The sequence below is a fragment of the Astatotilapia calliptera genome, chromosome 11, assembly GCF_900246225.1.
Source record: "Astatotilapia calliptera chromosome 11, fAstCal1.2, whole genome shotgun sequence".
Lineage (NCBI taxonomy): Eukaryota > Metazoa > Chordata > Actinopteri > Cichliformes > Cichlidae > Astatotilapia > Astatotilapia calliptera.
In genome coordinates this window covers 21,976,144-21,990,243 of record NC_039312.1, presented here as the reverse complement: position 1 = coordinate 21,990,243, position 14,100 = coordinate 21,976,144, and the positions used below count along the sequence as shown (strand labels likewise).

Here is a 14,100-nt window from a genome sequence, read left to right as displayed (position 1 = left end):
CTGCTTTTCTTCCCTTTGTGCTTCCTTTTCCTGTGCACGCCCACATCCATTCACCACACCGTAGCACAGTTAATAATGGAGATGGGGTAGACTGGAGCTACAGTCAGCTTTACTGACCTGATAGCATAATTAATCAAACTGTGTAGTTATTGGTAATGTCCAAATGATGGTGCTATTTCACAGTCACTAGACTGACTTTTACGTAAGAGTAGTATAAACATTGGTCACACACAGGGGCCACAACTGCCTCAGTTCTTCATGGTATAGATTCAACAAGATGCTTGAAGCATTCTTCAGAGATTTTGATTCATACTGACCTGATAGTTGCGTTCAAGCAGCCAGTTTGTGATGATTTGAGCTTTGTGACATGGTGTGTCAACCTGCTGGAAGAAGTCATCAAAAGTGAATAGATATAAAGGGATGGACAACAATATTTGGGAATACTGTGGCATTTAATTGAAGCTCAGTTGCTTCTAAGGGGTCCAAAGTATGCCAAGAAAATATCCCCACACTATTACACCACACCCAGACAGCCTGAACCTCTTGTACAAGACCGGATCTTTTTTATGTTTAAGCCCAATTCTGATCCTACCAAACGAATGTTGAAGTAGAAATCCAGACGAGACAATGTTTTTCCAGTCTTCTATTGTTCAATCTAGGTGTAAATTGTAGCCTCATTTTCCTGTTTTTAGCTAACAGAGAGGAGCATGCTCTTCGGCTGCTATAGCTCTTCTGCTTCATCGTTCTGTGTGTTTTGCATTGACAAATGCTCTTCTGCATAGCTCGCTTGTAACAAGTGACTGATTGCCTGTCTTCCCATTCCTCTGATGCTCAGCTTCAACTTCAGCAGGTCATCCTGACCACGTTCTCAAGCTTTAAATGCATTGAGTTGCTGCCATGAGTGATTAGAACAGGTGTACTTAATAAAGTGACCGTGAGCATATAGTTTTCATATATATAAAAAATCCAACTGAATCATGTCAATCTTGATGATAGATTCAGGCTTATTTTGAGCCAAGTCATTTATGTTCTTCCAATTAACCCATTTATTTTTCTACATCTCACAAGGTACAAAGAGTAAGGCAGAGCAAAAGCTGGATTGTCTTATTCAGCCTGGATTTCATGTAAAATGGTTACAGGAAAGCAACTACACTCTGTCATGCAATAATGTCCTGTGTCAGCTCTATACTACCCATCTCTATCTGCATCGCTGCACCTCACTGCACAAAACCCAGCAGCAGCAGGGCCTCTGATGCAACACTCACTACCCAGTAGTTCCCTCAGGACAAAGGTAAATCAGCAGCTCTCTCATGCAGTTGAAACCATGTCCACTGGAGCAAAAATGGAGAGCTGACCCTGAGTCTTTTAGAGATGGCTGTCTGTCATGAAAGCCGCTGAATGTTATTGGCAGCCCTCTCTCAAGTGCATTGTATGCCCTCCCCAGGCCTAACGCTGCAGTAAAGGCTTGTTAATACATTATCTCCCTCTAGTGGCGGATGCAAGACTCTGGTGATGGTCATTGTCATTCTAGGCAGTGCATCCCCATTGATCTTCATTCAAAAAGATAGAACACTGCAGCAGTGGGAGAGTGCAACAGTGGAATAGAATGGACACATTGAGTACATGATCCAGTTTGTATTTAATCCACAGGAGGTTAGACGAAGTAAACACCTCACAAGAAAGAACTTAATAATACGTACATGTCAAAAACATTAGTAGAAATGTGTCCTGTTGATGTTCTTCCACCTGTGTAAAAATGTCAATGATTTGCAATAGAAGAGATCAAACATTAATGCAATGCAGACAAGCCATATTTGTAGTGTTTATCATTTAGAAAAGGGTCAATGGGCAGGAAACTGGAACTTTAAAATATGAATCTACAGAGTAACATAACTGTTACTAAACAGAACATGTAAACTGCACAAAGACTGCAGGCAGCTTATCCCAGGATGCATGAATTAATGTATAAGGTAATGGTGGTGATGAAATTTGGGAATTTATAGTTGTAGTTTACATACATTCATTCATCAATGTTATGGTAATTATGGGCTTTTAATGACCACTTTGAACTGTTCTTTTTCCCGGGTGGGAATATACGGCATCAGATATATACATCCATCATATTAATATTTGGTCTATTAGTAAATTCCATCAACATCCATCAACAAGCTTCTCGCATTTTGTGGTTGGATATTTTACTATTCTACTTGGCAGAATTGGTAGAGTTCATTAAAATTGGTTGGTTTCCTGGCACAGACACCTTTTAAGCATAAATACACAAATATACAATAGGGTTGAGTTCAGGGCTTTGGTAAGTCCATTAGCATGGCTTAGTTTAGCATTAGCTAATGTTAGCCTGCTTTTCAAAACCACTTTTGGTTTGCTTTTGTTCGGGTTGTTCCTGAACATGCTTTTGATTATTGACCCAACAGTGTCCAAGTTTCAGCCATCTTGCTGTTGATTCGAGGTGAAGATGAAGAATTTGGACCGTGGAAATGTGCTGATATACCTGAATTACTTGTACTTACATTTACATGTTTAAAATAATGGATGATCTTGGAATGTTTTTTTTGGAAATAGCTTCAAGAGACCTTCACAACTTCTCTAAATCTGCAGTTCTCCTTCTTATAACTTCATTGACTTTCTTGCACTTTCCCATTGTTCCCAGCATTGGTCAGTCGAAAGAGTGACGTCAAACAAATCCTTTGCATGCTGGAAAAGAGAAACTACCCTGACCTTTCAGCACCACTTATTAAAAGTTTAAGTGCACATATAGATTTGGTGTATAGCTGTTAATGTGTACCAAGACACATACATTAATATATCTTAATAAAAGCCATCCAGCAGTATGACTGAACATTAATTTTTTACTTTAATCTAGTTATTAAGTCTTACCCCTGAAAAGATTGAGGGTTTTTTCCTAACTGTCCACATCGCTCTCAGTGATCTCCAGGCGTATACCAAAAGGTCAGTTTATCTTTTGCTGTCTCAGTGGCATCTGCCTTGACAGCTGCTGTTAATAAAAATGTGTCTTTTTCTCCAGGAAGATATCATAGAGCATCGTATCAGATCAGTTACTCGTTGATCTGTTCAAAAATTAGATTGATTAACAACAATTTACTACCTAATAGAAGGAACCTGTATCTCTTTATGTGACACAGTGGTACATTGAATTTGCTTCAAGGTCCGATCTGTTGTTCCATCAGAAATGCTTTTCTGCATACGTTGATTGTAACGGGAACTTATCTGACTTACTGTTGCCTTCCTGTCAGGTCGAAACAGTCTGGCAGTTCTCCTCTGACCTCTGGCATCAACAACGCAGAGACACCCAGAGAACTACCGCTCACTGGCCATGTGATTGGTTGATTATATATTTGTGTTAACCAGCAGGTGAACAGATATAAAAGTCCCCCCTTTCCCTTACCGGATACTCAGGATACTTCTGCAGTCCCTTTTTTTGTTTTATCAAGTTCATTATTGAGTTTTAAAGCTTTTTGCAGGATTGTTCGTAGTAGGAAAATCATCAGATGCTTCAAGTGGGCAAATACTCTTAGTCAGTACTACTTAGCAGCATGAAACTAAGAATTTTCTGTAGCTGTAATCATAAGTGTGAACGGCATGCGCATGAGTGCATACATGAGCGTACAGTACAAGCATAAATCAGCACTGCTGACAGGGGCACTACAAGACATATGAACAAGACTGTTCATATCAGCATAATGTAGAATATTGATGGCCTCCAACTGCCTGTGGACACTTTGGATCTATCTTATATGATGGATGAGCAGTGGTGGTGTGTGTAATTAGAGGAAGCGATTTTAAAGAATTGGCACACATGTGTGCCTTAAAACAGATAGCTGTCCTCCACATTAATTAATCTATCATGGATGTCACGCATTTAGCATGTGACCTCTGTCTGAAGAGGCCGTCTGCAGACTGAAAAAAGGAAAAGAGAAGCAGAGTTTGACTTTTTTGGACATTCCAGGTGTTTATTTCCCTGTCACAGCCTGCGGCCTACTTTGTCCCTTTTCTGCAATTGTCTCCTGTTATGTGTTTCTGTCCCCGACTCACTCTCGGTTTGCATCCCCCACCCATCCCCGCCCTCCCTTAGTGTTGCTGGCTGCAGGGTTTGGCCTCCCTCCCTCTCTCTCTCTCTCGCTGTGCCACGTATGTAACCTAAACTGTGGAACGGCCAAGCAGGGATGGGCCACGAGAAAAGCTTTCCACAAGATCAGCCTGAGCCTCTGAAGTCTCCCTGGACCTTGTTCAGTGAGGAATGAAATGGGGGCTGCACATTCTCATTTTCCTCTCTGTACCGCTTCATTTCAGCCAGTGTTGTCCATTTCGGCAGCTGCCTCAGACTTCAGCATTCCCTTACAGTTTTTACTCCCCTTTTATCTCCTGTTCTCATACGTCTTTTTTTCCCCTTCTATATGCGTCCCTGCATGCTGTGGCTCTTTTTAAACCCCGAGTACACTTTCAATCTGTCTCTCTGTTAGATTTTCACCTCTTCACAGTGTATTGTGTTGCTGTAAAATGCTGTTCTGGTCCCTCTCATATAAACACAGACTCCTCCTTCACTCTTACTTAATGTCATTAACAGGTGGCTGTCCGAAATAGACGCACACACACACACAAACAGCAAGGCTGTCGCAGATACAGAGATGTTTTTTATCATGCTGGCAGGCTCGTCATCATGTGAGCGGACCACCCTGCAGCAACTTTCCTTGCTGATTTAAAATTTGAAACATTTATGGAGCATGAGCTGGATGCTGTTGAGATTAAACGTGAGGTGTAAGCACAGTCTGGGGGCCAAACACCAGACACACACCCACCCACACACACACACAGATGCACACGCATTTAATGGGCAACAGCATTAACCAACCAGACTCCAACCCCCTTCACATCCCCCACCTCTACTCCTTTACACTCACTTTCCATAACTCTTACGTTCCTCTCTCCCCCCCCTTTCCTCTCTCTCTCTCTCTCTCTCTCTCTCTCTCTCTCTCTCTCTCACTCTCTCTCTCTCACACTCACTCTCACATCACTGCTCTCCCCCCTCTATTAAGTTTCATGCTTCTCTTCCTCTCGAGCTGAACAACACACACGACACAGGTCAGATTTATTCTTCTTTTCAATCAAGTGCATTAGCCAGCTGTTGCTTTCTTACGCCCACGTGTCACACAGGTGGCGGTGGCTGTCACCGGTCAAGCAGTAGAGAGAATTTCTAATTTTCACGACAGAAAATGCAGCATGAAGTTATATCCTGTGTTCAGACGCTTTAGAATTTAGGCTACTGCACCAAAGTTTTCGTTGCATTATAGTATATAACTTTGTATACATGCTCTATATACCCTGCTAAGGATAATCCTTCACTTACTGCAAAGTAAGCACTTGTTTGTGTCGCCCACCCTGAGAGCAGCTTGGCTCCTCTGAGCCGTCTGATCACACTGTGGTTAATATGAATGTAATGTGATCAAGGTTTGTAATTCTATGACCACTAATTTGGCTGTCAGCAGCTGCAGTATTGATGTCCTTTATTACAGTTTATGTTGGAGGGTTATTTTAATGCACGGTTGCTATTCCATACCTTTGGTTCACTAGTCACACGTATGTATCTGCCTTTTGTTAGCTATAAAATGATTTTTACCCCAACTGTCACTTAGTGCTTGTTGATAAGCTGATATTATTGTTTATTGACATTGCAGAACCATCTTCTCATGCTCTGTGTAAATGCTGTCTGCTCTTACTGAATTGTTATTATTGTGATTATTGCGGGGCAGACGACACGCAGCACGACTAAATGACAATGAAATGTTTTTTGTTACATGTTTATTATGTTTATTATTATGTCTCCTCACATACTACAAAGTATCAAAGACAAAGGCTTTGCGGTGAGACTTTGCACATGTTGCCTAAATAAAACCTCTGATGCTGTCAGCCCAAAGCTCTGAATTAGGTGATTCGCCAACTGTGCGTGGCCTGCTGGTGCTGCTTTCCTAACTGGCCAGGCCTCTCGCCTCCACTCTGTGACCTGTTGGACCTCACAGCAGAGTTAATTACTATAGCCCCCTCTCTCTGTCAGAGGGTTCAGGATTGAATTATCACCTCTCGTGCAGACCATCGACACCGTTGTGCCCCGTCACTCACTTTGTTTAAATCGCTCCAAAGGTCCCTCGCTCACAGTTGAAAGTCTCTGTAAGCTGGGACCAAACTCGTGCTGAAGCACACATGTGCAAGTGCACAGCCGCTGCTACATATTCCCAGTTTTCCTGGTATAAGTAATGCAGCCTGAGAGGTATTTGTGGCAATCCATTATCCCCTCAGATCAAAGGGGATCTGTGTCTAAGCCAGAGATAGTGTACCTGCTCAGAGAGACGATGGGTTGTCAACTCATCTGGGAAATTGGAAGCTGGGTGGTCCGGTGTGACACTACGGTGTAATCTCTCACCTTGACCTTGCACAAACCTACTCCAGTAGCTCTTCCAGTCGAATTGTTTCTACATCTCCTGCAAAATCTGCCATATGGCTTATCTATTGTTGGCTGAGAGCATTTCATATGGCTTTTAGGGAGGGAATACTGTAGATGCTGATAAAGCTGTTGGAAATTAAATATTACGCTGGTGATGAAAGGATTTTGCTCTGGTGAAGCATATGCTGGCTACTCTTTCATCTTCCTGTTTCATCTCTCTTTTTCAGAAGCCTGGACGGAAAACAGACAGACAGCTCTCCTGGTCCTTGCCTCCATCTATCCCATTTTGTCATTACCTCACTTCATCTGCCCCCCTCTCCACTTCACAGTAGTTCTATTCATATCTCTTATGTCCAGCCCATTTATTTTTACTTGATCTTCTCACTGCTTTTGCTCAATTTTCCCGTCCATCACAGGACAACTGATAGCTCTCTTGCAAACTTTCGCCTTCCGAACCTAAAACATCTCATTATTTGATTCTAATTAAAACACTTTTCATCTATTATCTGCTTCTCTAATCTTCATTTGAGGTGTCCCGTCCCATCCCCTGTACTTCTTCGGTTCTGGCCACTTTAGATCAGTATGTGGTCCAACTTCTTTGTACAACAGGATGAGGAGGGTCGCACAGGGGTGGCAGGACAGAGTGGAGGTTTGGCTGGAATGAAAGGTGGTAGAGGACAGAGGCGGATCCACAAGTTGAGCGACAGCCAGGAGGGAAAGATCAAGCTGGCTTTCTTTGTCTCTATCGTCGGTGTGACCCTCACGGTGCTCGGCATGGGGACAGAGTTTTGGGTGGAGCTGGCCCAACCAAAGAATTTCAGCGGCAACCAGACCTGCCAGCTGGCCCATTACGGCCTTTGGAAGGGCTGCATCCGCACCCTACGGGTGGATGAAATAGACCCAGAGAGGACAAGCTGTGGTCCTGCTGATCTACCTGGAGGTGAGACCTCAGAGTGGTGTGTGTGTGTGTGTGTGTGTCTGTGTGAATTTGTGTAAATCTGTTTGATCTGCACAAGATGAGCTGGTGAGTTTCTGCAGGGACTATTTTGTGTTTAACTCCCTGTCTGCTTTCCTTGCAAGTCTGAATTGAAGCTGCCACCATGTTACAGTATGTGTATCGGTATCAAAGTGGATTAACAGCAAGGGGTCAGAGACTGTTTGTGGAAAGAAGTTGCTGACATCACCCTTAATCACTGTAGGTTTTCTGTGCCATGACAAATGTTGTAAAATAAGAGTGAGCTGTCATAGCTGACATAATGTATGCCCCCTGGGAATACATTTGTAGGTCTTTGTATCTGAACTCATAAGAGGCTGAAAAAAGCTCTGTTGCCACTTTGTTTAAAAAAGTCATTTGCATCCAACGCGAACAGTCTTCATTTTTCTGAGCAACATTTTTCTGAGTTTTGATATAGATTTAAAAAGAAATGTATTCCTTGTGTGTATGTACACTTGTGTGGATTTGCAAAGGAATAATGAGAGTTGGGTATCTGAAGCCGCTTGTGTAGATACAGTATGTATCTAGGTCATCCTACAGATAATGTGCAAATTGAATCATTAAAAAGTATAAAGCGTGAAAATGCATTCAAGTGCATAAACACAGTGGTGCTTTATCAGTTTGGATCCTGCTGGACCAACACACAGCAGCATGCAGATACAATATACAGCATATTTGTTGGCAGTCATAACATGATCTGTGTAACAGGGCATTATTAATATTAAGATTTTCTCCTGACTAAGCATCGAATCATCTCCTGTTTTACCAAGAGTGCAGACAGGTGATAAAGGGGCAAACCAGAGGTTTATTGTGCTGACGGACATTCATGTTTAGAGTAGTGACAGGTTTTTTCTAAAAGCACTTTATTCAACTTGACCATGGTTATGTTCTCCGGAGTGCGCCGATTATCTGCACAATGACCTATTTCTGTCTGAAAAGTGAGTCTGGAGATGGAAAGAGGCAGGTACTGGAGGAGAAAGACTTGCTCCTGGAATCACACATGTCTCGTGGATTCTGCCAGGACCCAGCAGCGGTCTGAAGAAATCACAAAGTCTCTTTAAATTTCAGAGACACAAGTGGTTCACATATACAACTTAATGATCCAGTTTTCAAGGATTATTTATCTATCCTTTGCTAATTTATCTTTTGTGCCTCTTTGACTGCTTCGAGCTGGCAGATATGATTCCAAGATGCTCTGTTGGTGTTTGAGAGAAGCCAGTATGCTTCTGACAATCTTCATCACACGTCCCAACACTGTTGGCCCACGCCGCCTGTCACAGATGGCCGTGGGCTCATCATGTTTGCAGGAAAACAAATGTTTTTGCCATCTATGGTTCCCCATTTCACATCCCTGTTTACATGCCTCTGGCTCCCGTCCCGCTCAAAGTGCGGCCTGACGATGCCGTGTCTGTCATCCCGACACCAGCTATCCATCTTCGCTGCCTGCTGGAGAGAAACATGGCGGCTCAATAATTACAGTCTCAGCGGGGGTAGTGGGAGCAAAACCAGTTGACTGTGATAGCATAATGTGTTACAAAATCAGTATGGTTGACAAATGGACGGTCTGCTTCATTAAAAAATGTTTGCAAATGCCCTCAGCCACAGCTATATTTGTGTGGTGAGGAAGGATCTCAGAATATGTGTGTGTGTGTGTGTGTGTGTGTGTGTGTGTGTGTGTGTGTGTGTGTGTGTGTGTGTGTGTGTGTGTGTGTGTGTGTGTGTGTGTGTGCACATGCACGTGGTCATCTTGGAGCACATAATTTTCAGTGGGTGAAAGTCATCACTATGCACTTGTGAAGCCAAACGGAATCTGACTACTTCACAGTTTTTGTCTAAATATAGAGAAGGGGAAACGAGGGGGGACAGGCAGGGACCGAGTGAGAGTGTATAACTAATGCAGTATTAACTAACCCCCCTGTGTTTCCCCCCCCCCCCCTCTTGACATCTCCTGCTCGCTCGTCTCACCTCCTTCTCCATCTGCGGCTACCCTCTCTCTTTCCCTTCACTCACCACCCTTCCATCTGCCAGCAACTCACTCCTCCTTTTCACCGCTCTCATCCTCTGAGCCTGTATCCATACTTCTCGCATCTTCCTCCTTCTTTTTCACCCGGCACATCCTCTTCCCGTCTTCTGTAGCCATGTCCCTTCATTAGCCTCCATCTGCCCCTTCTCTCTGTCTACCACTATTTCTCCCCTCTGCCATCCACCCTTAGTGTTTTGCTGTCTCTCACCCTCTTTGGCGGCACCATATGTGCAGTGCTGGAGTGTGCGTATGTGTGTGTGTTTGTGTGCGAAGAGGTGTGTGTCTCTGGGTATTCCAGCTAATGCTCGATATAAATAGGAATGATGCCTGGAAGGACAGAGTGCATGGATGCATAGTAGGCACATCAGAGAAGACAAGAAGTCGTCCATAGGAGAGTGAGTGTGTAAGTGCGTGTGCGAGCGCGTGGGTGCACGTGTGTTTCTTTGTCTGATCTCTTCTTTATGCCCACAGAATCCAACTGTACTTACTTCAAATTCTTCACCTCTGGGGAGAATGCAGTCATATTCAAGAAGACAACTAAGAAGAGTGAGATGTTACACCTTCCCCTGGACATACACATTAGCAGTTACACCAGCAGCTTCTTCTTTCAATAAAGATGCTCACTGCGGTGCTCACAGGACCGTACTGGTGGTTTTTGCATGTTTTAGACCATTAACTTCCACTGCCACCCCTTTTCCAAAGCAAGCCATAAGCTATCAGACTGATTAATGTGTTTGCTGTGCTGCCCAGGGAGCCACTGGTTTCAGTGTAGTTTGGAGATAAGCTGGATGAGAATTAATAGGCTACTTACATCACAGCAAACATCAGTCATTTTTATCTTTTGGTCGTAAGTTGTGAGCAGAGGCTGTTTTGAAAATTTGCTTGCTGATATGGTTAAAGAGAAGGCGGCATTTGACATATGAGCTGTGGGAAAGATTTGCTGTCAGTGGCTGCACAGTAGACTTGACATAATCACACCAACAGATATGCACAGTCCTGTGAAAAATAAGTAAGGGTATACCACTTCTCAATCATAAGTCATTAGCCAATGAGCATATCCCATCTAACCCTTTCTGACTTTAACAGTGACCTTAATTTACAAAATGTACTTAGTTTTTACTCAATATGACCCGAAACTAGTGAGTGAGCCCATAAACGTTTCAGTAATTTTTTTACAGAGGTCAAATAGGAAAGGAAGCTGATGGTCATTTACCCATAGGCACAACCACAAATCTTCTTGCATCCAGAAGAGTCGAGTCGCCCCCTGCTGGTTATTACAGAAAAGTACATTTTAGGTTCTGAGCTACCGGGAAGCTAGCATATCTATTTTGTACTGTGTTTACGGTTTATGCTAACTTTGTGGCAATTTTTCAAAGCATAGATTCCTAAAGTGTTGACCGGGGTGGGCTACGAAAGTACTGCAACTGGGCTACAGTAATAACAGAAATTCTGTTGAAATTACTCACAAGTATGTAGAGTTACATATATGATTTTATTTATTTGTTTAAAAAGAGAATAAAAAATGATAATAAGAGGTGGCTAGTCTGTGATGTTACTCGTTACTCTGACGGAAGGAATTGACCAACTATGACCATTCCTGTTATCTGCAATGCTTTTATTAATGAAATAATATCTACGTGTTGGAGAATCAAAAAAACAAAACAAAAACAGCACAATTGGCACAGGCTATTTTTTGGGGTCGCACCTGTTCAGGTTTGGAATGCCAGGAAAATCTGTTTTAAGCAGAGCCAGTACAGGAAGGAGCACAGATGACATCATTTTTGTTCTTTAACAAAAATCCAGATTTAACCAAAATCCCAGAGGAATCAAACATGTGTGAGGTGGTGTAACATAACTAGTTTCCAGACCTCACAATAATTCCTCCATCTTTTGTGCTGCAGATTTCTTTCTGCATGCACTTCTGAACATCTGCGCTTTATATTTTGTTATTTCTCGCTGCTCTCCCTCACAGGTCTGAATCTAGCAGCAGCTGTCTTGGCCCTTTTGAGTCTGACCATGATGGTGATGGGCTCCATATGCATCGCCATGTCGCTCAGCAAAGGAGTGCAATTCTTTCTTAAGCCAGCCTCCTTCTGCTTCATCCTATCAGGTGGGATGTGACTCTTTTTTTAGTCATGCTAGGACAATATTTTCATGAGTATTTTAAGGATTGTAACTGCTGATTGAACTTTTAAATGTTACTGTTACTTTTTTATCTTCTCATGCAGGTGTACTGGTCCTGCTCTCTGTCCTCATATTCCACCAGTCTGTGCTGGCCTTACTGTCCAGTGACCACTCCATACCTTTACACCATGAACTGTCCTGGTCTGTGGCCTGCGTGGGCTCAGCGGGAGGCATTCTTATTTTTGGAGGCGTCCTCTTCATCATTCTCGCTCTTCCTTTCAGCCCATGGCAGAAATGTTTTCCACACAAGAACAGCGACACCTAGCCCTCCGATGCTGCACACAGTATTCACGACGTCTTTGCTTATGAGGAAGGAGAAATTGATTTCTGACAGCTGTGATGTCAAGCTTGCTCTTGGCATTGGTTTTGCCAGAGAAGCCATACTAACTTGGTCTTAAATTTATGAAAGGGAGTCAACAACACATACACAACACAGCATGGCCTGCAGAGGTAGATTTTGCAACGAAGTGCTTTTGTTCATTTTAGCATAAAATCGAATGACTGACGGGGCTACTGCTGACTTTTTTAGTATTTACTCAAACCTGCGTCACAAATAGGTTTGTTAGTCCGCCTGTAGCTGTACAAACATATAAACCCAACCTTTATACTGGGATAAGTCGTGCAGATGCTTTTCTTTTTAATTGCTAAGACTTTTTTTTTGAGGTTTGAAAATGTTCATAGTCTGCTTTGTATGAAAGCTCACCTCTCCCTAAAAACACAGTTAAATTAGAATATACAGTGTAGTCCATGCCCTGGAGAAACTCTTCTCATACTAATGTTTTCTGATGTGACTATTGGCAAAATTACAATATTTAGCTGTGCATTTGAAGAATTCATTACATTACACCATAGTTTAAGTTTGATGAGGGCACAGTTAGGTTAGATCATGACACAAGTTAGAACGTTTACATGACCTAGACTGGTATAACAATAATTTAAGATAAGGGGAAAATGTTTTGTTGATCTACACACTCACTCATTTCTCATGCCTACTAATGTCAACTGACTTTCTAATCTCCGCTTGCTGTTCTTGGAAGAATGTGACACAAAATAATGCAATAGCAAAACCAAATTTGGACTTTAATCTGTTCGAATTATAAATAAACAAGTGAAAACTTTGGAATCAGGCTGCTTAATATTGTTATTTTTTATTTCTATTTATATCATGCTTAAATTGACATATATCAACATTAAACAGTAGCAAATGCTTTGTTTTGATAGCGCTAGTAATTATATCATGTACATGTTATATGATTACATGTACATGCAGGAAATTCTGTTAAGCTTTTTAAATCTTAATATTTTATGTATTACTATTTATTTTATTACCTGTGTTTTACACTTGTGTAAATGCTGCTTCAGTGTAGCAGATGAATGTAAGTTGAATGAAACAGATGAAACACTATGTTGATATCAGAGAAGTATGTGGGCATGCGTCCTCTGTATATAAAAGGATTTGTTTTGTGCTTTATGAATGGTCAATGCTTGTGGTGTTGTCTCTAATCACTCTATGTGCAATGCAGTAAATACAATTTATTTTTGTCATAGGATGCTAACGTCTCAAACAGGAAACATTGGTTTACAGTATGTAAACTGTGCTCAGTATATGGCACCACTATTGGTTATTATTAAAACGATTTGACATAAAATAGCTGCCTTCCTTTGTTCTGCTGGCACGACACCATGTCTGCCCTCCAATTTGACATTCACCCATTTTCACCCCTTTGCAGAGTGACTCTTAACCCCTCTGCCAAACACCCCCCTCCCCCAGACTCCACTCCTCTATAATTAGGCCAGAGCTCATCGCAATGCATTTCACTGCAGAGGTTGGGAAACTTAATACTTGAATTTTAACTATGTACCCCTATCCTCATACCTATGCGGCCTCCCCGTCTCGTTCTGCCACCCCGACCTCACTGCGTCACCGCCAGCATGCCACCCGAGTTTTTTGCTCCATCCAAAAACCGACTGATTATCTCAGAAATAACAAATCTTCACACTCATCTCTCTAGAGACTACTTGACATCCTGGCAGTCACATACATTCCCATGCATGCATGTGTGCATGTAGACTCACATGTTTTTACCTCCCCAGTGGGCAGAAACTGAATCCACATGACACACTATCCGGGTTGTATATATAGCTGTTTAATAGTTCTACTGAGACTGCATGAAAAGTGGTTCGTAGGCACTTGTTACGTGTTTGTAAATGGAGAAATGCTTCCTGGAATTCTTTATGATGGACCTGTAGACTGAATGTGACAAGTAAAAGAGCATGAAATGATGAAGGGCTGTCATTATTGATTGTATATATAAATATATATGTATCTATATGATATATATGATAAACTGTTAATGGTGCTTGTGCAGTAGATTTGTTTGCTTTGGCAGTCCCTCTCCTTAAATGTTTCATCACAGTCATCCT

The 14,100-nt window shown here is 42.2% G+C and overlaps 1 protein-coding gene across 1 annotated transcript; it reads left to right on the top strand.

Moving 5' to 3' along the window:
- Positions 1 to 5,032: 5,032 nt before the first annotated feature.
- On the top strand, positions 5,033 to 13,959 carry cacng6b (calcium channel, voltage-dependent, gamma subunit 6b). Its single transcript, XM_026185478.1, has 5 exons — positions 5,033 to 5,118; positions 6,703 to 7,415; positions 9,964 to 10,038; positions 11,465 to 11,602; positions 11,721 to 13,959. The coding sequence occupies exons 2-5, from the start codon at positions 7,058 to 7,060 to the stop codon at positions 11,939 to 11,941; spliced, it is 792 nt and encodes a 263-aa protein (XP_026041263.1). The 5' UTR covers positions 5,033 to 5,118; positions 6,703 to 7,057; the 3' UTR covers positions 11,942 to 13,959.
- The last annotated feature ends 141 nt before the right edge of the window (positions 13,960 to 14,100 follow it).

What these genes read in the sequence shown, in the direction of transcription:
- cacng6b (XM_026185478.1), top strand. Translation starts at nt 7,058, where the DNA reads ATGTGGTCCAACTTCTTTGTACAACAGGATGAGGAGGGTCGCACAGGG. An exon ending in CAAGAAGACAACTAAGAAGA is followed by an intron (nt 10,039 to 11,464) that starts GTGAGATGTTAC and finishes TCTCCCTCACAG; the next exon opens with GTCTGAATCTAGCAGCAGCT. An exon ending in CTTCTGCTTCATCCTATCAG is followed by an intron (nt 11,603 to 11,720) that starts GTGGGATGTGAC and finishes CTTCTCATGCAG; the next exon opens with GTGTACTGGTCCTGCTCTCT.